Raw genomic sequence first — 22,240 nt, 5'->3', positions numbered from 1 at the left:
AGGAGACAGTTCTCAGACACAGTCTCACTCTGAGATTCCTGGAGGCAGGATTGTCATTTTGGATTAAGGTAGAGGTAAGAACCAGGGGCTGGCTGTTTTGTTTTTCTGACCTTCAGGTCGAACCCCTATTGTCTCTGGGTTTTTGTTAATTGTGCTACACTCTGGAAGAGCAGCTCCTTAGCTGCTGAGCCATCTCTCCAGTCCCTGTTAATAATTTCATACATTGGACAATGAAACACAATCAGATTCGATCCTCACTCATTGTTAAAAGGAGAAGAACATCTTGTCATAATGGAGGACACCTCTAATCCATGCTTTTTGAAGAGACAGGAGGATTCCTGTGAGCTTAGGGCCAGCCTGACCTACAGTGTAAAACCCTATTTCAATACAACAGCAAAAGAGACAAAATCATTAGGGATTCTTTACAACAAAGACCCGTGATGCCCTTACTTCCCAATATAATCACTTAAGATTTTCTTCCCCTGTCCTGTGCCTTTCTATTCTCCTAGCTCTATGTCAGATTCAAGGGCCTCATCCTTTTCAGAAGGAAGTTTTGCAGAATTCTGAACCCTTTAAAGAATGACTCTATTTTCTCCTTGTATTTCTTTTCCTTTTAGTTAGGGTTTTGATTGCTGTAAAGAAACACCATGACCATGGCAACTCTTATAAAGAAAGCATTTAATTGGGGTGACTCCCTTATAGTTCAGAGGTTGAGTCCATTGTCATCATGACAGGGAGCATGGTGTCATGCAGACAGATGTGCTGGAACTGAAAGTGCCACATCTTGACCAGATGTCAATAGGAAGTCGACTGACTGTCACATTGAGGGAAGCTTGAACAAAAGAGACCTCAAAGCCCACCCCACAGTTACATTCTTGCTCCAGCAAGGCCACACCTCCTAATAGGGCCTCTTCTTATGGGAGCCATTTTCTTTCAAAGCACCACATCATTCTTTCCTACAAGATAGAGTAGTTCTTCCCAAATACACTTTGTTTTCTCCCTATATTTGTTGCGGTTACCTCAAAACTCAAATGAATTAACCAGGGAACATGACTCACCACCTAATAGTGTTGTAGGAGGAGCAGCGGGCTATGTTCACAGCAGCCGGCTGCCCAACTAGTTTACACCTGAAATAATTACGTGGAAACTATATTCATTTAAACACTGCCTGATCCATTATTTCTAGCCTCTTATTGGCTAACATTCACATCTTAATTCAACCTATTTCTAATAATCTGTATGTCACCATGGGCTTGTGACTTACTGGGAAAGATTCAGCATGTCTGACCTGGCAGCTTCATGGCAGGCAGCTCTCTGCCTCTGCCTCCTTTCTCCCAGCATTCTGTTCTGTCTACTCCGCCTATCTAAATTCTGCCCTATCAAAAAGCCAAGGAAGTTTCTTTATTTGACCAATGAAAGCAACACATAGAAAGAAGACCCTCCTACACCATTTCCCCTTTTTCTGTTTAAACAAAAAGAAGGTTTTAACATAGTAAAATCACATATAACAAAACAGTTATAAAGCAAGAATTACAATGACAATATTTACATCTATATTATCTTTATCATAACTAAGGAAAACAAAAACTATCTATCTATTCTTCAACTCCACCAAAGACTCCAGAGGATATAATATTACCTAAGTAAACAAGAAATAAGAAACTTCCAAAACTCTAGATGTAACAGAGACATCTCGCTGCCTGGACAGTCACCCAAAGTTCCTCTGTACCATTTTGGTAACCATCTTCAGCCTATAAGCCCATAGTATCCAGCAGACATTTCCATCAAGCAGGAAATTTCAAAGACAGGTCAGTCACTTTCCTTTGTGTCCTACAGACTGTTTCATGAACAGGAGCCCCAAAGGATCATCTCACCTTTAGGCAAGTTCAGCAGTCCTCTCTCTGTGGGTTCTCTGTGTCCAGTTTATACAACAGTCCAGGCAAGAGCAGTTTGCCCTAATGACTAACCAACTCCATAAGGAGCCTCTTTGATGCCCATTTTCCTCTTGAAGTAGATTGCTACTGCCAGGAGCAGATGTGTCTCATTGTCATGAAAAACCCTAAGTTATTAAAACATTAAATGCCATATTCTGTAGTCTTTGAAAGATATGAAGAATGCCTATCTTAAATATATTTATGCACATCTATAAAATCAAACTAACATTACTACAAGCTTGACTATTATCAATGATTATCCATTAACAACCTATATTTCCTAATTATATATTACATTTTTAAATGAGCTACACAATCACAATACCTTAATCAAGATCAGAAATACATAAACATATAACAAAATTGACCTTAAACTTGTATCAATAAGTCAAGATTTATACTAATGAAGATTATTCATACCTATATCATATTCCCCTTTAAATGTAAAAGAACATTTATAAACAATATTTGGGAATATGGACATAGTCATTTCTTTCCAAACTTTTTTCTGCTGTATAGAGACGCTGCTAATCAGGTCTTTTATGGTGTATCCTGTGTGCCAGATTCATCTCAGTTGGCAGTTGAGTGAAGTAATTTTTCTGAAGGTGTTCATGGTGATCTTTCAGGAGGGTGAGGTCTATCATTATATATTGGGATAGAAGCAATCCATAGGGTCTCATCCTCTGTTAAAACAAAAGAAGACCCTCTTTTCAAAGCATCATATCCTTAGACCCAAATTTAGAAGTCATGGTACATTTAGAACATATTGAATCAGTTAGCAGCCCACACAATGAAATGTCTCTCTGTATTAAGCTCCTTCACAGCTAAAAAATTCAAAGAAAACACAATAAACATAATCCAGACTCTCTGTGAATTTTTCATTTTTATGTGGCTTATTTTTCTTTATTTCTTTTATTCTGTTCTCTGTCTATCTGTACTCTGTCACTTTAAAGACTTTATTCTTTTTTAAAAAGCATTTTCTTTATTCTCTATCTTCTTATTCTTCTCTCTCCCAAGCCTACATATGTTTATCTAACACTATGACCCATTTAGAGGTCCTTAATGTCTAAATCTGTTTTATTGCATTGTCTGTAACTCTTTGCTGTCCAGGAACATTTTTGCTTTGAGCTTTTAAATCACTAAGCACTTAAGAATCTAAGCTGTGACATTCCTAGGTCAAAACCAGGTACTGCCTGCTTGCCATGCCCAGTCCAACATGGCAGAGGCGCTCGTGCCTCTGAGTGGTACACATTGTACCTCTAGCATGGTGTATCTGCTTGTGCCTCTGAGCTGCAGCATGCAATGACCCCCTTTTAGGCACACAGCAAGTTCAGTTGTCATTAAACAAATCATAACACTTTAGTCCAAATGCTCCATTCAAAAGCTCTGTCTCCCGCAGGAGCCAGACAGAGATCACGATGGCAGCACAGCCCAGAAACTGGTATTTCAAAACCATCACTTTCTAGTAGACTTGATCCCACTGCCTGCCCAGGCAGGAAGAGCTGAGCCATGGGAATGGTCTCAGCTACTTTAGTCCCGACTCCAAGTGGGCACACAAATGCTCCATGGCCAGAGATTGCACTGGTGGCAGGGCCCAAGAAGCCATGTTTTAAGATGATGCGGCCTTTTTTTTCTGTAAGACTGGTGAGTCAGGAATTCTCTCTGTTGTATGCCACTCACAAACAGCAAAAAGCTGTGTTAAACTCTCTCTCTCCTTTTTAAGCCCTCTCAGGTTTTACGTGGAGTTAGTAGACAACTTTGGAGCGCTATCCTGTTGTAATGTGGAATGGCAGTCTGCTTCTCGCCGCCTGACTCACAGCCGTCCAACTAGCTCAGTCACGAGAGCATGGGACTCTTAATCCCAGGGTCTTGGGTTCATGACCCACAAGAGTGCCCATCTGTTGTAGGAGGAGTGCATTCTGGACTGCATTCCTGGCACCCAGCCACCCAGCTTGTTTACACCTGAAATAATTATATTCATTTAAACACTGCCTAGTCCATTATTACTAGCCACTTATTGACTAATTCTCACATCTTGATTCAACCCATTTCTAATAATCTGTATGTCACCACGAGCTCGTGACATACTGGGAAAGATTCAGCATGTCTGACCTGGCAGCTTCATGGCCGTGGCTCTCTGCCTCTGCCTCCTTGCTCCCAGCATTCTGTTCTGTCTACTCTGCCTATCTAAATTCTGCCTATCAAAAAGCCAAGGCAATTTCTTTATTTGACCAATGAAAGCAACACATAGAAAGAAGACCCTCCTACACCACCTTAGTGCTAGTACTTTCATGGGTCAGCTGCATTCTGCTTTCTAGGAGCTTGGGTACCATAAGCTCGTCTCTGAGACCTTAATCTGATTGAGTATGCTGATTAATGTTTTCTGCCTTCCAGATGAAATGTTTTTATAAAAATCTTCGAACTAATATGAATTGGCTGATCCAGGAGACATCCTGACTATTGCTATGGAGAGAACTAAAATATCAGGCTGTGGCTTTGATCTTAGCTAGATAAATAAATTCAGGGCAGGATAATATTGTTAGTTTTTCAGGGCAATTTGTAAAATGTGGAAGGGAAATGTGTCACTGTTTGTTCCAGTACATCCGAAGGACAAGATAACCCAAACCTGAAAATGTGAAAATGATCTGTGTGGAAAGTTCTTAACATAAAAAGGAGATTGAGAGCACTTAATATAATTTCACTAACTAAGGACTTACTGAGCATATACTTTGTGACAGGTATGTGTTTCAGATATGGAAACAAAGCTGAAGATGCTTTGAAATGTCTTCAGAAACCTATTTGATTCCTTTTTACTGGTAAAGTAGCTTCTAAAAAATTGGCCGATATTACATTAGTTTCTGTCTGGACACAGGGTTTGTGAACTCTGGTGGCAGATGTGCATTCTTTTGACCATTATAGCCTTGGTAAGAGCCATATGGGTATTATGATTCCAATACCCGAGTTCCTTGAGGTAAGTTTTGTCCTAAACCAATTGCTGGGTCCTAAAACAGTGCTGCTCTAAGACTAAAAATCTTGAAGCAGAGGACATGATTATAGATGGATTACCCTCGGGATCTAAACTTGCTTGAGGAATCATAGCATCTTCCAAACTCCACTGAGCAGATGGGTAGCAAATCTGATGGCTCTGGCTGTTAGGTGGAATGATTAAAATGAACCCAATTCAAGGCACGTGGGGTTAGCTGAAAGGCAGGTGACCTTGCCAAAGTTTTCTCATTAATTATTACCTTAGGTAGAAGACAAACTTGTATGTGCACATTCAGAAGGGGTTAATTAGGTGACAGAATGGAGAGGAAGATCAGTTAGCCTGTAGTTTGAAACTGGACAGAGAATTGGACCAAGATGATGGATGGCTAAGATATAAAGATGAATTCTATTTTCATCTGAAGTTGAAAATGCAGGACCTGAATTCGTGGAAGTATAGTAAAATTACCCAAGAAACTTCATGCTTTTTTCCTTAGAATGTAAAAAATTCAGTAACATGGATATCAGAGATGGAGACAGTGAGATAGGTCTGTGCTAGGGCAATAACTTCTGACCAGTAAGAGTCCATATGTACTCTGTTGTCTGTGGTAAATAAACATAGAATGTCTCAATGAAACTAACCATATTCCAAAACTGTAGTCTGTCAGGAACATGCCTTGACTTCATTGAGGACAGAGCTTCAAATAAGGAAGAGAATGCAGGGCAAAGAGGCAGTACGGAATGAAGAAGATGGATGTCTCCTCATCTGGCTTCTCTTTCTTTCCTCAGCAACCTTCCCAGTGCCCCCTTTACTTCTTTGTTCCTCAGAGTATAGATGAGGGGATTCAACATAGGTGCAACCACACAGTAGAAAAGAGAAATGAATTTCCCCTGGTCCTGATTGCTGCTCTTAGGTGGAAGCAGATACCCGTAGATAGCTGAGTCATAGAAGACGAACACCACTACCAAATGGGAGAGGCATGTATTGAAGGCCTTCCTTCGTCCCTCCACAGAGCGGATCTTCATCACAGCCTGAGCAATGAAGCAGTAGGAGGTCAGGATGATGCTCAGTGGAACAGCAGTGAAGAAAGTACAGACACCATTGAGTACAGCCTCATTGAGACTTGTGTCTCCACAGGCCAATTTAATCATGGCGGGCACCTCACACAGGAAGTTGTCCACCTTCCGGTGTCCACAAAATGGGAGCTGCAGAGTGAAAGTTGACTGAATTACTGAGTTGGCTAAGCCACACAGCCAGCTGATAGCAGCAAGCAGCCAGCAAAGCCGTGGATTCATGACAGTCATGTAGTGTAGGGGCCAGCAAACGGCCACAAATCGGTCAATTGCCATCATGACGAGCAGTATGCCCTCTGTGGCCCCCAGCCAAAGGAAAACATAGAGTTGAGTTACACATCCACCATAGCTGATGGTCTTGTCTGGTCCCCATAGATTTTTCAGCATTTGGGGAACTGAACTGGTAGTAAAGGCCAGGTCCAGGGAAGAGAGGTTGCTGAGGAAGAAGTACATGGGTGTGTGGAGCCGGGCATCGATTCGGGAAAGCAGGATGATGGTTGAATTCCCAACCAGGGTCAACAAGTAGGAGAAAAGGATGGCTACAAAAAAGACCCTCTCCAGCTGGGGATGCTCAGATAAACCCATCAGAATGAAGCTCCCAGAGGAGCTGTTGCTGTCCAGTTCCATCCCTGGCTGCTTCAGGCACTGGAAGCTGCTCTGGACACCTGCTGGGGAAAAGGCAAGGGAGAGGCAGCTACTGCTGAGTCTGAATCCAGAATGTTCTTCAGACTCCACAGTTAAGGAGCCATCCAGCCTTCCCAGGGACAAGCTTTCAGTGACCCCTGGTTGTCAGATGAGTGGGCAAGTTAACAGGGACCTAGCACAGAGATGAAGGGGTGTCTTGTGAAAACGGACAATGGTTAGGGCTCAGTAGTCCAGAGCATTGGGATGGCAGACAGAGGGAGCTGGCAGGGTAGAATTAGATACAGACATTCTCAAAACACAATTCCTACAGTAAAGTTTTCTGTGCGCTAAGCAGGAAAAACACACTCTGAATTTGGACAAATCTTCCCACATGTTTCTGATAATTTTGTTCAGGCTGGAGAGATGGCTCAGCACGTAAGGGCACATACTCGTCTTGTAGATGATCCAAGTTAGGTTCTCAGTACTCTCATCTCACAATAGCCTAAATCTAGCTCCAGGGGATCTGACATCCTTTTTGTCCAACTGCTGTTTTAAACATCATTGTTTGGTAATTCTTTTTTCATTCCTAAATTATCGGTTGATATGAAGGCCATGTCGGTTGATATGAGTACAAAAATATAGGCCTTACTCTAGAACTTACTATAGAAGTTACTAGAGAATATATTGCCATTTTGAATGATAAGTTACAATCCCAAACTTAACTATCACAGATATTAGAGATATTCAGACAAAGGCAGAGGAATTTAACTGACAACCAACCTTTTCATTACAATTTTACAATGAAGGGGACAGCTCAAGTTTGTCAAACAACTAATCCTCATTTACCCAGTCGCCTTATGGGAACAACTCCCAGATGACATGCATCCCCAGGACTGTGTCAGAACTACTGGATTCCTGGGGAAATGTTAGATTTTAGGAGATTTAAGGAAGTGATAATCTCATATGGTACAAATTCGCCTTTAGTGAAGCAAATGTTAAATTCATGGTCAACTAGTAAGTGAATTGTTCCACAAGACCGGAAAGTCTTGGGTACAGCAGTATTGGCACCTGGTCCTCAATTGCAGTGGAGGGCCTGGTGGAAAGATGAGGCTAGGACCATTCGACAAGGAAGTAGGGCCAGAGGTATTGACATTTCCCGTGACTGACTTCTTGGAGAGGAAAATTATGCTGATCTACAATGTCAGTCTTTATATGGTGATCATACCTTGGCTCTATTTAATTCAACAGCTTTGAATGCTTGGGACAGAATTGAAGAAGTCAGAAAGATTGGAGTCATTTAATAAAGTGAAACAGGGCCCAAAAGAAACCTTCACTAATTTTCTTTCTCTTCTTTTCTTTTCTTTTTCTTTTTCTTTTTTCTTTCCTTTTTTTTAAAGGAAAGATTGATTTCATATGTAAATAGAATGATATCAAATTTAGAAACTAGATAAATATAGCTGAATCTGTGGCTTTTGAAAGTGCTAATTCATAATACGAAAGGGTAATTGGGCCATTAAAGGCAAGATCAGCACCCATAGAGGAATGGATCTGAGATATATATAGTCAATATTCCATCTCTAACCATTATGATGATTGTATAGAAAAGGTGACGTCCACAGGCTTGAAGAAAAATCAAAATGTCAAGTGTTTTAATTGTGGAAACCAAGGTCATCTAAAAGGAATTGTAGACAGGGTATTCCCAGAAACAACATTTCTTTTATTCCACACAAAATGAGGCAGAATAACAAGGAATAGACACCTTAACTCTTTGTCACTGGGAATTGCCTTGGCGGGGGGCTCTCACAGGCCTCCATGTCTATGTTTGTTCAGTCATTTTCTGTCATCATGGGGGAAACTCCTCCTCAGAGCAATTAATGAATCTAATGTTATTGTAAAAAACCATACTACTCTGGATGATAGAGTAGCTTTGGAAGATAAAGAATATTTCAGGAGAAACCATAATGTAAACATTTTGGCAAACTTCTATAAATGATCATAGACCAAAGCTAAACATATGCATAAATGGCATTGTAATTGAAGGTCTTATAGACCCAGGGTAAAAATAAATGCAACCGAATCTTTGCACCTAAATTGGCCTCTTCAGGATGTGAATGTTCAGCTTTTAGGGATTGCAACTTTATCTAAGGTAAAACATAGTGCAAGATGTGTTTAATGTATAGGGCCATCAGGATAGAGAGGAATATTAAAGCCCTATGTGTCTAATATAGCAATGAATTGATATGATTTCTTACAGGTATGAAATACTCAGATTTACATTCCTCCAATCCCAGAGGCAAACCATAAACTAACATGATTCTGGGGAAAATACTAAAGGTTTATAAAGTACAGTCCCCGACCATTCACATAGAAGGACAGAGCACAATAGCTGCTGATCTTTCAAAGGTACCAGCAGCCCCACCTTAATAATGGTTAAGTGACAAACCTGTCTGGTGGATCAGGGGACTTCGACATCAGAAAAGTTAGAGGCCTTAGAACAGCTGGTGCAGGAATAGCTGAATGCTCAACTTATTGAAGAATTGATCCATCCTTGGAATTCTCATATATTTGTTATTAAAAAGAAACCTGGAAAATGGAGAATATTAACCAATTTGAGATCCATAAATAAAATAATTTAGCCAATGGTCTCTCTGCAGCCTGGAATTCCCATGCGCTCTCTGTTATCTATAGGATGATCTATTATTATGTTTATTAATTTAAAAGACTGTTTCTTCACTATACCTTTACAAGAAAAGGATTGAGAAAAAATTGCCTTCACTGTGCCTACTTATACCTCTCAGTCTCTTTAGAGACATCAGTGGAAGATCCTCCCTCAAGGAATGTTAAACAGTCTATCCTGTGCCAATATTTTGTATGCCATTGTTGGAAATGGTTTGTGTACAGTTTCCCCAATCTATCATTTACATTACTTGGACAATATCTTACTAGCTGATTCAAATGTAGATATTTTAGAGAAAATGTTTGAAGAAGTAAGGAACATTTGGCCTTGTTGCAGATTATTAGTTGCTTCTGAAAAAATGCACAAGATGGGATTCTATTAATTACCTAGGATATAAAATAGGTTAAAAAAATTGAACCCCAAATCAGCAGAGATCAATTGTGGGCTCTGAATGACTTTCTAAGATTGCTGGGAACCATTAACTGGCTACAACCTACAATTGGATTGACCTCCTAAGAATTAAGAAATTTATTTTAATATTTATAAGGTGACAAGGACTTAAATAGTTCAAGAATATTATCAGTTGAGGCTGAGAGAGAATTTATTTTGGTAGAAAAGAAGTTACAGGATGCACATATGGATCGTCTGAATCCAGAACTAGATTACGTTCTGGTTATTTTACCGTCCACACATTCCCCTACAGGAATTTTAATGCAAAAAGAAGATAATTTCTTAGAATGAATACTTTTACCACAAAGGCAGAGCAAAAAATGTACAACGAATGGAAGAGACAACTGAATACCTGGGCAATCACCCAAAGTCTCGTATGCAATGTTGAGTCAACCAACTTTGGCTAAGGCCTGATGTAACTGACATGCCATTTTTCAAAAGCAAGAAACCTTTTAGGACTCTCTCACCCTGTCTTGGCAAGATAAGACAATTCTGCTTTTATCCATTTATGGATATTCTGTAATTCTGTCAATGGTTGAGGTATGGGCTTTTTTTTTGCCCAAAGGCCAGTACTGCCAGAAAGAAGACAAGCTCCAGGTGGAGTGTCTTTGATGCTCAACGTTCTCTCTGGAGTAGAGCGGTGATGCCAGGAGCTTGCAGTTTTATAGGCAAGCTTTAGCCTAAGGGCGACACACCCCACAAACAGAAAGTGATTGGCTGAACTCCCCTATCAAGATATAACTTGTCAAAAGGGAAACTCCCCGAAGTTTGAGTTAGGGCAGAATTTTGTTTTTGTCTTTCCAGGAGAATGAAGACATCCAACTAAGCAATCTGAAGAACACTGGACAAATGAGTCACCTGAAGAAAGTACAAATCATCCAGAGAAAATGTCCCAAGAAAAAAGAGTAATTGGCCTATTGGTATATCACATCTCCTACAGGACAAAAATCTGATAAATCTTCCCAAAATGTTTGTTCCTGTTGTTCTCTACATATACTACAAATGGTCTTTTTGTAGCTCCAGTTAAATTCAAAATTAAAGTTGGTTTTAGAGTTGGAGAATGATTCTCTCTTCTCTAAACCCAAGCATGCTTGTTAAAGAAAAATCCAAATTCTCCGTCTCATGTCAGAATAGCCACCTGATATGGGGTGGGAAAAAACCCCAAATCAAGGGACTATTCTATTTCCACTAATCTCATAAGCGTTTCATATTATTTTGATGCTTTAAAACTTTTCTTAAGGTTAAATATTATCTATCTATATATTTTATTATTTTATATATATTTATTATTTTCAAGACAAGGTATCTCTATATAACAGTCCTAGCTGTCCTAGAACTATCTCTATAGACCAGGCTGGCCTTGAACTCATAGATCTACTGCCTCTGCTTCCCCAGTGCTAGGATTAAAGGCATGCACTGCCACCATCCATATATATATATATATATATATGTATACGAACTTTTTTCTTATGATATTAATGGTCATACAGAGTCCTCTTTCTAGAAAAAGGCTTCATCTAGCTTCCTGTACATGATTTCAGGTTTGCACCTCTATCAGGTAGCTAGGAATTAAGTTTTTATACTCTGGAGGTCCATAACAAATTATGGTCTTTTAACCTCTTCGAGAGCAGCTGCATATGACATTTAAAATGTTTAAGTTTTCTGTAGTGAACCATGACCATGCCTAGCAGTGACCCTTGAAGTGTCCACAATGAGAATGGGGCCCACAACAGCAGTTCTGCCTGGATTGTGGTAATGCCACTGAGCTGACAAATGCCACCCAAAGATCGACTAGGACTACAAACTGCTCAGGGCAATTTCAAGGTGGCTGGCTGAGAAGATTCAACCTCACAGAGTACTCTAGCCTCCTCTTTCTCTCTCTCTTTCTCTCTCTCCCCCTCTTTTCCTTTCCGTTTCCCCCAAGGAAAACAAACTCTCCTCGTGAGCTCTGTCACACGGCATCGTTCTCTCTCACTCTGCCTTTTAAAGTATAACAGTCTGCTCTTCCAAAGGACCCGGGTTCAATTCCCAGCACCTACATGTAACAAACAATCATTTGCTACTTCTGTTCCAGGGGAATAACATCCTTTTCTGGCCTCTATCGACACATGTAATGCAAACTCACATGCTACAAAGCACTCATACATAAAATAAGGATAAAGTTTCAAAAATCCTATTTAAAGGGACCATACGCTGGCCCCTGTGGCAGTCCTAAGGAACATGGGGTTTTTAAGGTAGGAGGGCTAAGTACACAAAGAGCACGGGATAGCTAGGAACCTTCAACACTGCAAACTCAGGATGCAGGCAGCAGCTAACCCTACCTTTGCTGGAGCAGGTCCCCAGGTTAAACTGCAGTTTGCAGAGGGTGTCCCAAAGAGAAACAGGCCTGAGGATTGTTCCCTGACCCTGCCTGCTGTGCTGCCTTAGCACTTCCTTCTTCAGAGGGTCGTGCCTGACTTGTCATTTGGAAGGGGTATGGAGAATGTAGTTTTTAGAGAAGGGGGAGTAGGAAGAACAGTCCTGGAAGGGAAGCCTGATGCTGTGGTTTTGTTAGGTGCTAAGGGAGGGTTTTGTTTGCTCTTTGTCCTGTGAAAGGCTTCACTATTATAATGGGGTTTTAAAGACCCACTATTGCTGAGCAGTGCCTTCCTGCTTTATTACAGCAACAGACTGAGAATTAGGAGAAGGTGTGACTGGACATTCTGAGATCCCACTTGCTGACACAGCAGAAAATCTTTTGCTCAGCTGCAGGGCTTTCAGGAGGTGCTGTCCCCTGCCTTTGAGCCTTTACTGCCATAGGGCTCTAAATCTAGGGCTGGGTTTTACAGTCAGAAAGTGACTTTGATTAACTGCATGTTTTTTGTTTTTGTTTGTTTTTTGTTTGTTTTGTTTTTTTTGACACAGGTTTCTCTGTTTTGCTTGAATCCTGTCCTGGAACTCGCTGTGTAGACCAGGTTAACCTCGAACATCCTCCTGCCTCCACATCCATCCCAAGTGCTGGGATTAAAGGCATGTACCACCACTGCCCGACTTGTTTTGCTTTTTTACTTCTATTATTTTCTATTTTCTTTCCCAGTTGTCTATAGATGAGATTTGCTAAATGGTTTTTAACAGAGCCGAGATAATATTTTCCTTTTCAGTTCAAATACTGTCTTTCCTGTCTCTCCTCCTAGTTAGCAGAGGTGATACAGCTCTATACCACTAGCCTTGCTCCTAAAGGAAACAGCACAGCATATTTAAAAGCCCTTGTCACTCTTGCTCTCTCTCCTTCCAGTTTCCCTGGATTCTGTCCCCTCCCCTTTTGTCTCTCCTTTCCTCTCTTATACTCTGGATTATCCAGTAATAAACGCTGAGGGATTGTCTGCAGAACTATACCTGTGTCTTCCGGATTCCTCATTCTTCTGCCTGGTGCTCAGTGGATGCAGAGGACCAGCGTGTGAGTCCAGAGCACTGTGAGCTGTTCACTGTGCTCCTATACTGAGCCCTTGGCTTTTAACCTGACACTGGTCCTGACCTTCTGAGCAGCCTGGATCTGCTACCCAGAGGCCTGACTCATGGGGCTGATACTGAAGGACCCAAGAGACATGGAGCCTCAGTCCCTTTATATCCATACCACCCCCACCCCAGGCAATTAGCACATAGGGCCTGTGTGGCCAGAACACAGGAAAGAGGTGTCCCTGAAGAACCAAATTAGTCTTTTGTCTGACCTCTCTCTCCAAACACAGAGAACTAATTGAGCTCAAAAAAAAAAAGACTACCTGTTTCCTATAAATAATTACTGATTACATAGAGTTGGTTTTTCTTTTTTTCATTCGATGTCTTTAAATTACTATGTATGACGAAGGGAGGCCGATGTCCTCCCCCACTGACAGAGAAGATAAAGCATGAAGCAATTGCATCTCTTGGCTGGTATTAAGTCACTGCAGCCCGATGAAGGCTTTTCTTACTAGGCACCGAGAAGTCTTCCTCTGTGATGCACTTTTGAGATTTTGGTCAGGGCCAGGAAACTTCCACACATATACTGTGCCATGGTAAAGGAATAATTTATTACCACCACTGCAGAAGCATTTAACTACCAAACTGTGTGGGACGTAACTGGGAACATGGATAGGTCAGGAGATGTCATAGAAATTGAATCATTCCACAAACAGTTGAGAAGCCTCATTCCTTCAAGAATGGACACTGGGCTGAGATGCAGGTCAGTGACACAGACTTGCCCAACCTTGGGTGGTCTTGGGGACAATCCTCAACACTACGGGGGGTATAATTACTAAAGATGTACAGTGGAGGATTGTAGCCTACGCAGGATTAGCCTGACCCCTGCCCAGTGGGAGCACTGTCCTGTGGGCAGATCGCAGCATCTCAGAATCCTCAGCAATATCTGCCAGCTTCTGCTGTCAATCACGTGCTCAGGAGCTGGCAAGCATGATCGCAATCACACATAGCCAGAGAAGCATCATATGGCCATTGCACAAAAGAGGAACCAAATCGGGTCATTTTATGTAATTTGTCTAAAGACAGATGGCTAGGGACAGAGTTATCACATGAAGGTCTACAGGGCTGGGACATGGTTCATCTGGGGAGTGCTGGCCGTGCAAGCACTAGGACCTGAGTTCATATCCTCAGTACCCACATTCAAAGTCAAGTGTGGCAGGGTGGTTGTGTCAAACACCTTTGGTCCCAGCACTTGTGAGATAGAGGCAGGGAGATCTGTGAGTTCAAGATCAATCTGGTCCTCAGAGCAAGTTCTAGAACAGCCAGGACTACACACAGAAAAATCTATCTAGAAAAACAAACAAACTAACAAACAACAACAATAACAATCCAAGTGTGGAGGATGGAGAGAGAGTTCAGCAGTTGAGAGCCCTTGTTGTTCTTCCAGAAAATCCATGTTCAGTTCCCAGCACCCACATGTGACTCACGACCCTCTGGATACCAGATCCAGGGGATATGATGTCGTCTTCTGGACTCCATGGGTACCAGGCACACACATGCTATACATATATACATGCAGGGAAACACTCATACACATAAGAAATAACAGAAATAAATCTAAAGATACATTTTAAAAAATCAAGCTATTTTTGTCATGTTAAAGAATGTTAGCACACATCTTTAACTCTGGAATTCTGGAGGCAGATGTCAGTGGATCTCTATTAATTTGAGGTGAGCCTGATCTATATAGCAAGTTCCTGGACAGTAAGGGCTACAAAGATAGAGCTTATCTCAAAACTAAAATAATAATAATAAATTTTTTTTCCAAGACAGGTTTTGTCTGTAGCTTTGAAGCCTGTCCTGGAACTAGCTCTTGTAGACCAGAGTGGCCTCGAACTCAAAGAGATCTGCCTGCCTTAGCCTCCTGAGCGCTGGGATTAAAGGCATGCACCACCATGGCCCAGTGGTAATAATCAGCTTTAAAGTTTTAAAAAAATTCCAAGTATGGTCCCATTCAACTATAACCCTGGGGAAAATGGTTACAGAGATATGTAGATCCCAGGACCACATTGGCCAATCGGTCTGGCCGGTCGGTGAGTGCCAGATTCAATGAGAGACTCTTCCAGAATCTAAGGTGAAGATCAATCAAGGAAGACACCTGAAGTCAACTTCTGCCCCACTGCTCTTGCATACACATGTGCCTGTATGTGCATATGAACACACACATAGTCTACATGCATACACACACACCCATTGCTGGTTCACTTGTACTCTCTGCACCAAGGAAGCTGAGGCAGGAAGAATGTGAGCTTCAGGACAGGCTTCACAGAAAGACTCTTGAAAAACAAGAAATTAGGTCCATTTCTTTAGTCCACACAGAGAAGAAACTGGCAAACGTCTGTTTCCATTGTCAGGAATTAATAAGATGACTCTTGTTCAGAATCCCATGCACACTGCCCTTGTTCTCTGCCAGACAGGGCTCCTATCGGTGAACTATTATCATTTCTTTTGTCAACCTTAATCTCAGTTCCTACTCTCATTCTTCTGTGTTCACTCTTAGGCATCTATTCCATAGAATGTGTTAGTGTATTAGCATTTAAATACACATTTTTGTGGGATATTCGTTACACTGTGTTAAGTTGTATGTCTGTGATTGGTTTAATTAAAAAGCTAAAGACTGGGCTGTGGTGGTGCGTGCCTTTAATTCCAGAACTTGGGAGACAGAGGAAGGCAGATCTCAGTGTTTTTGAGGCCACTTGGCCTACAAAGCAAGTTCCAGGAGAGCATGAACTATTACACAGAGAAACTCTGTCTCGAAAAATCAAAAAAGATAAAAAAGAATTACATTGCTGAATGACTAATAGCTAGGCAGGTGAGGTTAGGCGTGACATCCGGGAGAGAAAGGAACTCAGGGGAATGAAACTAGACCCAAGACAGTCACCAGCAAGACACAAAAGGAGTCGGACATACAGAAAGGAGGACAAGTAAAAAGCCATGTGGCAAGCCAAGCGGTGGTGGCACACACCTTTAATCCCAGCATTCGGGAGGCAGAGACAGACAGATCTCTGTGAGTTCAAAGTCAGCCTGGTCTACAAGAGCTAGTCCCAGGACAGGCTCTAAAGCTACAGAGAAACCCTGTTTTGAAAAATATAATTTTTATAATATATATTTATTTTTTATGTGCTTTGGCATTTTGCCTGCATGTATGTCTGTGTCATGGTGTCAGATCTTGGAGTTATAGACAGTTGTCAGCTGCCATGTGGGTGCTATGACTATAATTTTCAAATTTCCTGCTTTGTGGAAAAGTCTGCCAGATACTATGAGCCTGTAGGTTAAATATGGATGCTCTAGTAATACAGAAGAACCTTGGGTGACTGTCGAGGCAGCAAGATGTCTCTGTAAATTGTAGAGTTTTGAAAGTTGCTTACAGTGCACTTCCTGTTTACTTAGGTAATACTATATCCTTCTGGAATCTTTGATGGAGTTAAAAAATAGATAAAGTTTTACTTAGTTATGATGAAAGATAAAGTAAATATAAAAGTTATAACTGTAATTCTTGCTTGTTACCTCTCTTGTTATATGTAATTTTACTATGTTAAAGTTAAAATCTTCCGTTTTATTTAAACAGAAAAGGGGAGGGGATGTAGGATTCCCTTCTGTATATGTGTTGCTTTTATTGGTTAATGAATAAAAATACTACTTTGGCTTGTGGTAGGGTAGAGTAGAGCTAGGCAGGAAAAACTAAACTAAATACGTAGGGGAAAAAAAGGCTAAGTCAGGAGAACCATGTGGATTCTGGGGATGGAACTTTACCAAGTAAACCACAACCATGTAGCAATGCACAGATTAATGGAGATGGGTAAGTTTAGGATGTAGAGCTAGCCAATAAGAAGCTAGAGTTAATACACCAAACAGTGTTTTAAATAATGTAGTTTCTGAGTGGTTATTTCATGGTCTGTGTAGCCGGGAATGATTAAGCAACTTCTGCCAATACTAGTGAGACTTTTTCTACCTCAAAATGAACGAATGAATGAATGAATGAATAGGTAAATAAATGAACAAATAAATGAATAAGACTAGGGCTTTATCTTTGTGGCAGAGTGCTTGTCTAACACATGTGAAACCTTGGGTTCATGAACTACAAAGTATATTTAAAATATACTTTGTATGCTTTATGCCTATCTAACTGAAACATATCTTTATATAGCTAGAAAATCTAATTAACATGACTAAAAACTTGACTATTATTGATGATTTCCATTAACAACCTATATTTCCTAATTATATATTACATTTTTTAATGAGCTACACAATCACAATACCTTAATCAAGATCAGAAATACATATACATATAACAAAATTGACCTTAAACTTGTATCAATAAGTCAAGATTTATACTAATGCAAATTATTCATACCTATATCATATTTCCCTTTCAATGTAAAAGAACATTTATAAACAATATTTGGGAATATGGACGTAGTCATTTCTTTCCAAACTTTTTTCTGCTGTATAGAGGCGCTGTTAATCAGGTCTTTTATGGTGTATCCTGTGTGCCAGATTCATCTCAGTCGGCAGTTGAGTGAAGTAATTTTTCTGAAGGTGTCCATGGTGATCTTTCAGGAGGGTGTGGTCTATCATTATATATTGGTATAGAAGCAATCCACAGGGTCTCATCCTCTGTGAAAACAAAAGAAGACCCTCTTTTCAAAAGCATCATATCCTTAGACCCAAATTTAGAAGTCAGGATACCTTTAGAACATATTGAATCAGCTTAGCAGCCCACACAATGAAATGTCTCTCTGTATTAAGCTCCTTCACAGCTAAAAAATTCAAAGAAAACGCAATAAACATAATCCAGACTCTCTGTGAATTTTTCATTTTATGTGGCTTATTTTTCTTTATTTCTTTTAATCTGTTCTCTGTCTATCTGTACTCTGTCACTTTAAAAACCTTACCCTTTTAAAAAAAGCATTATCTTTATTTTCTATATTCTTTTTCTTCTCTCTCCCAAGCCTACATATGTTTATCTAACACTATGACCCATTTAGAGGTCCTTTATGTCTGAATCTGTCTTATTGCATTGTCTGTAACTCTTTGCTGTCCAGGAACATTTTTGCTTTGAGCTTTTAAATCACTAAGCACTTAAGAATCTAAGCTGTGACATTCCTAGGTCAAAACCAGGTACTGCCTGCTTGCCACGCCCAGTCCACCATGGCAGAGCCGCTTGTGCCACTGAGTGGTACACATTGCACCTCTAGCATGGTGGATCTGCTTGTGTCTCTGAGCTGCAGCATGCAATGACCCCCTTTTAGGCACACAACAAGTCCAGTTGTCATTAAACAAATCATAACACTTTACTCCAAATGCTCTATTCAAAAGCTCTGTCTCCTGCAGGAGCCAGACAGAGATCACGATGGCAGCACAGCCCAGAAACTGGTATTTCAAAACCATCACTTTCTAGTAGACTTGATCCCGCTGCCTGCCCAGGCAGGAAGAGCTGAGCCATGGGAATGGTCTCAGCTACTTTATTACTGACTCCAAGTGGGCACACAAATGCTCCATGGCCAGAGATTGCACTGGTGGCAGGGCCCAGGAAGCCATGTTTTAAGATGATGCGGCTTTTTTTTTTTTTTTGTAAGGCTGGTGAGTCAGGAATTCTTTCTGTTGCATGCCACTCACAAACAGCAAAAAGCTGTGTTAAACTCTCTCTCTTCTTTTTAAGCCCTCTCAGGTTTTACATGGAGTTAGTAGACCACTTTGGAGAACTACTCTGTTGTAATGTGGAGTGGCAGTCTGCTTCTCGCCGCCTGACTCACAGCCACCTGGTTAACTCAGTCACTAGAGCATGGAACTCTTAATCCCAGGGTCTTGGGTTCATGACCCACATTGAGCATCCATCTGTTGTAGGAGGAGTGGCGGGCTGCATTCCCGGCACCTGGTCACCCAGCTTGTTTACACCTGAAATAATTACATTCATTTAAATACTGCCTGGTCCATTATTACTAGCTTCTTATTGACTAACTCTCACATCTTGATTCAACCCATTTCTAATAATCTGTATGTCACCACGAGCTCGTGGCATACTGGGAAAGATTCAGCATGTCTGACCTGGCAGCTTCATGGCCGTGGCTCTCTGCCTCTGCCTCCTTGCTCCCAGCATTCTGTTCTATCTACTCCACCTATCTAAATTCTGCCCTATCAAAAAGCCAAGGCAGTTTCTTTATTTGACCAATGAAAGCAACACATAGAAAGAAGACCCTCCTACACCACCTTAGTGCTAGTACTTCCATGGGCCAGCTGCATTCTGCTTTCTAGGAGTTTGGGTACCGTAGGCTCATCTCTGAGACCTTAATCTGATCGAGTATGCTGATTAATGTTTTCTGCCTTCCAGATGAAATGCTTTTATAAAAATCATCGAACTAATATGAATTGGCTGATCCAGGAGACATCCTGACTATTGCTATGGAGAGAACTGAAATATCAGGCTGTGGCTTTGATCTTAGCTGATAAACAAATTCAGGACAGGATAATATTGTTAGTTTTTCAGGGCAATTTGTAAAATGTGGAAGGGAAATGTGTCACTGTTTGTTCCAGTACATCCGAAGGACAAGATAACACAAACCAGAAAGTGTGAAAGTGATCTGCGTGGAAATTTTAATTCTTAACTTAAAAAGGAGATTGAGAGCACTTAATATAATTTCACTAACTAAGGACTAACTGAGCATATACTTTGTGACAGGTATGTGTTTCAGATATGGAAGCAAAGCTGAAGATGCTTTGAAATGTCTTCAGTAATCTATTTGATTCCTTTTTTTCTGGTAAAGTAGCTTCTAAAAACTTGGCCGATATTACATAAGTTTCTGTCTGGGCACAGGGTTTGTGAACTCTGGTGGCAGATGTGCATTCTTTTGACCATTATAGCCTTGGGAAGAGCCATATGGGTATTATGATTCCAATACCCGAGTTCCTTGAGATAAGTTTTGTCCTAAACCAATTGCTGGGTCCTAAAACAGTGCTGCTCTAAGACTAAAAATCTTGAAGCACAGGACATGAGTTATAGATGGATTACCCTCGGGATCTAAACTTGCTTAAGGAATCATAGTATCTTTCAAACTCCACTGAGCAGATGGGTAGCAAATCTGATGGCTCTGGCTGTTAGGTGGAATGATTTAAATGAACCCAAGTCAAGGCACATGGGGCTAGCATCGAAAGGCAAGTGACCTTGCCAAAGTTTTCTCATTAATTATTACCGTAGGTAGAAGACAAATTTGGATGTTCATGCACCGAAGGGGTTAATCAGGTGACAGAATGGAGAGGAAGATCAGTTAGCCAGTAGTTTGAAACTGGACAGAGAATTGGACCAAGATGATGGATAGCTAAGATATAAAGGTGAATTCTATTTTCATCTGAAGTTGAAAATGCAGGACCTGAATTCATGGGATTATAGTAAAATTACCCAAGAAAATTCATGCTTTTTTCCTTAGAATGTAAAAAATTCAGTAACATAGATATCAGAGATGGAGACAGTGAGATAGGTTTGTGCTAGGGCAGTAACTTCTGACATGTAACAGTCCATATGTACGCTGTTGTCTGTGGTAAATAAACATAGAATGTCTCAGGAAGACTAACCATATTCCAAAACTGTAGTCTGTCAGGAACATGCCTTGACTTCATTGAGGACAGAGCTTCAAATAAGGAAGAGAATGCAGGACAAAGAGGCAGTACAGAATGAAGAAGATGGATGTTTCCTCATCTGGCTTCTCTTCCTTTCCCCAGCAACCTTCCCAGTGCCCCCTTTACTTCTTTGTTCCTCAGAGTATAGATGAGGGGATTCAACATTGGTGCAACCACACAGTAGAAGAGAGAAATGAATTTCCCTTGATCGTTATTGCTGCTCTTAGCTGGAAGCAGATACCCGTAGATAGCTGAGTCATAGAAGACAAACACCACTACCAAATGGGAGAGGCATGTATTGAAGGCCTTCCTTCGTCCCTCCACAGAGCGGATCTTCATCACAGCCCGAGCAATGAAGCAGTAGGAGGTCAGGATGATGCTCAGTGGAACAGCAGTGAAGAAAGTACAGACACCATTGAGCACAGCCTCATTGAGACTTGTGTCTCCACAGGCCAATTTAATCATGGCGGGCACCTCACACAGAAAGTGGTCTACTTTCCGGTGTTCACAAAATGGGAGCTGCAGAGTGAAAGTTGACTGAATTACTGAGTTGGCTAAGCCACACAGCCAGCTGATAGCAGCCAGCAGCCAGCAGAGCCGTGGATTCATGATAGTCATGTAGTGTAGGGGCCAGCAAACTGCCACAAATCGGTCAATTGCCATCATGACGAGCAGAATGCCCTCTGTGGCCCCCAGCCAAAGGAAAACATACATTTGAGTTACACATCCACCATAGCTGATGGTCTTGTCTGGTCCCCACAGATTTTTTAGCATTTGGGGGACAGAACTGGTAGTAAAGGCCAGGTCCAGGGAAGAGAGGTTGCTGAGGAAGAAGTACATGGGTGTGTGGAGCCGGGCATCAATACGGGAAAGCAAAATGATGGTTGAATTCCCAACCAGGGTCAACAAGTAAGAGAAGAAGATGGCTACAGAAAAGACCCTCTCCAGCTGGGGATGCTCAGATAAACCCATCAGAATGAAGCTCCCAAAGGAGCTGTTGCTGTCCAGTCCCATCCCTGGCTGCTTCAGGCACTGGAAGCTGCTCTGGAAAACAGCTGGGGGGAAGGAAGGGGAGAGGCAGCTACTGCTGAATCTGCATCCAGAATGTTCTTCACACTCCACAATTAAGGAACAATCCTGCCTTTCCAGGCACAAGCTTTCAGTGACCCCTGGTTGTCAGATGAGTGGGCATGTCAACAGGAACCTAGCACAGAGATGAAGGGGTATCTTGTGAAGACAGTCAATGGGTAGGGCTCAGTCGTCCAGAGCATTGGGGTGGCAGACAGAGGGAGCTGGCAGGGTAGAATTAGATACAGACATTTTCAAAACACAATTCCTGCAGTAAAGTTTTCTATCCTCTGAATAGGGGAAAACACTCTGAACTTGG

General features: G+C 41.3%; 2 protein-coding genes across 2 annotated transcripts; both read right to left on the bottom strand.

Moving 5' to 3' along the window:
• Positions 1-5,678: 5,678 nt before the first annotated feature.
• LOC148121044 (olfactory receptor 2C1-like) lies at positions 5,679-6,617 on the bottom strand. The gene has a single exon (XM_085694670.2). The coding sequence runs from the start codon at positions 6,615-6,617 to the stop codon at positions 5,679-5,681; it is 939 nt and encodes a 312-aa protein (XP_085550796.2).
• A 14,311-nt stretch (positions 6,618-20,928) lies between these two features.
• LOC146892831 (olfactory receptor 2C1) lies at positions 20,929-21,867 on the bottom strand. Its single transcript, XM_087910792.1, has one exon. It carries the CDS (start codon positions 21,865-21,867, stop codon positions 20,929-20,931), a length of 939 nt encoding a protein of 312 aa, XP_087766918.1.
• Between the last annotated feature and the right edge of the window lie 373 nt (positions 21,868-22,240).

Source organism: Myodes glareolus, chromosome 9 (assembly GCF_982192425.1).
Source record: "Myodes glareolus chromosome 9, mMyoGla1.1, whole genome shotgun sequence".
In the NCBI taxonomy this organism is placed as follows: domain Eukaryota; kingdom Metazoa; phylum Chordata; class Mammalia; order Rodentia; family Cricetidae; genus Myodes; species Myodes glareolus.
Note: the sequence above shows the minus strand (reverse complement) of the source record. Positions and strands in the feature narration are given on the sequence as shown.

What these genes read in the sequence shown, in the direction of transcription:
- LOC148121044 (XM_085694670.2), bottom strand. Translation starts at nt 6,617, where the DNA reads ATGGAACTGGACAGCAACAGCTCCTCTGGGAGCTTCATTCTGATGGGT.
- LOC146892831 (XM_087910792.1), bottom strand. Translation starts at nt 21,867, where the DNA reads ATGGGACTGGACAGCAACAGCTCCTTTGGGAGCTTCATTCTGATGGGT.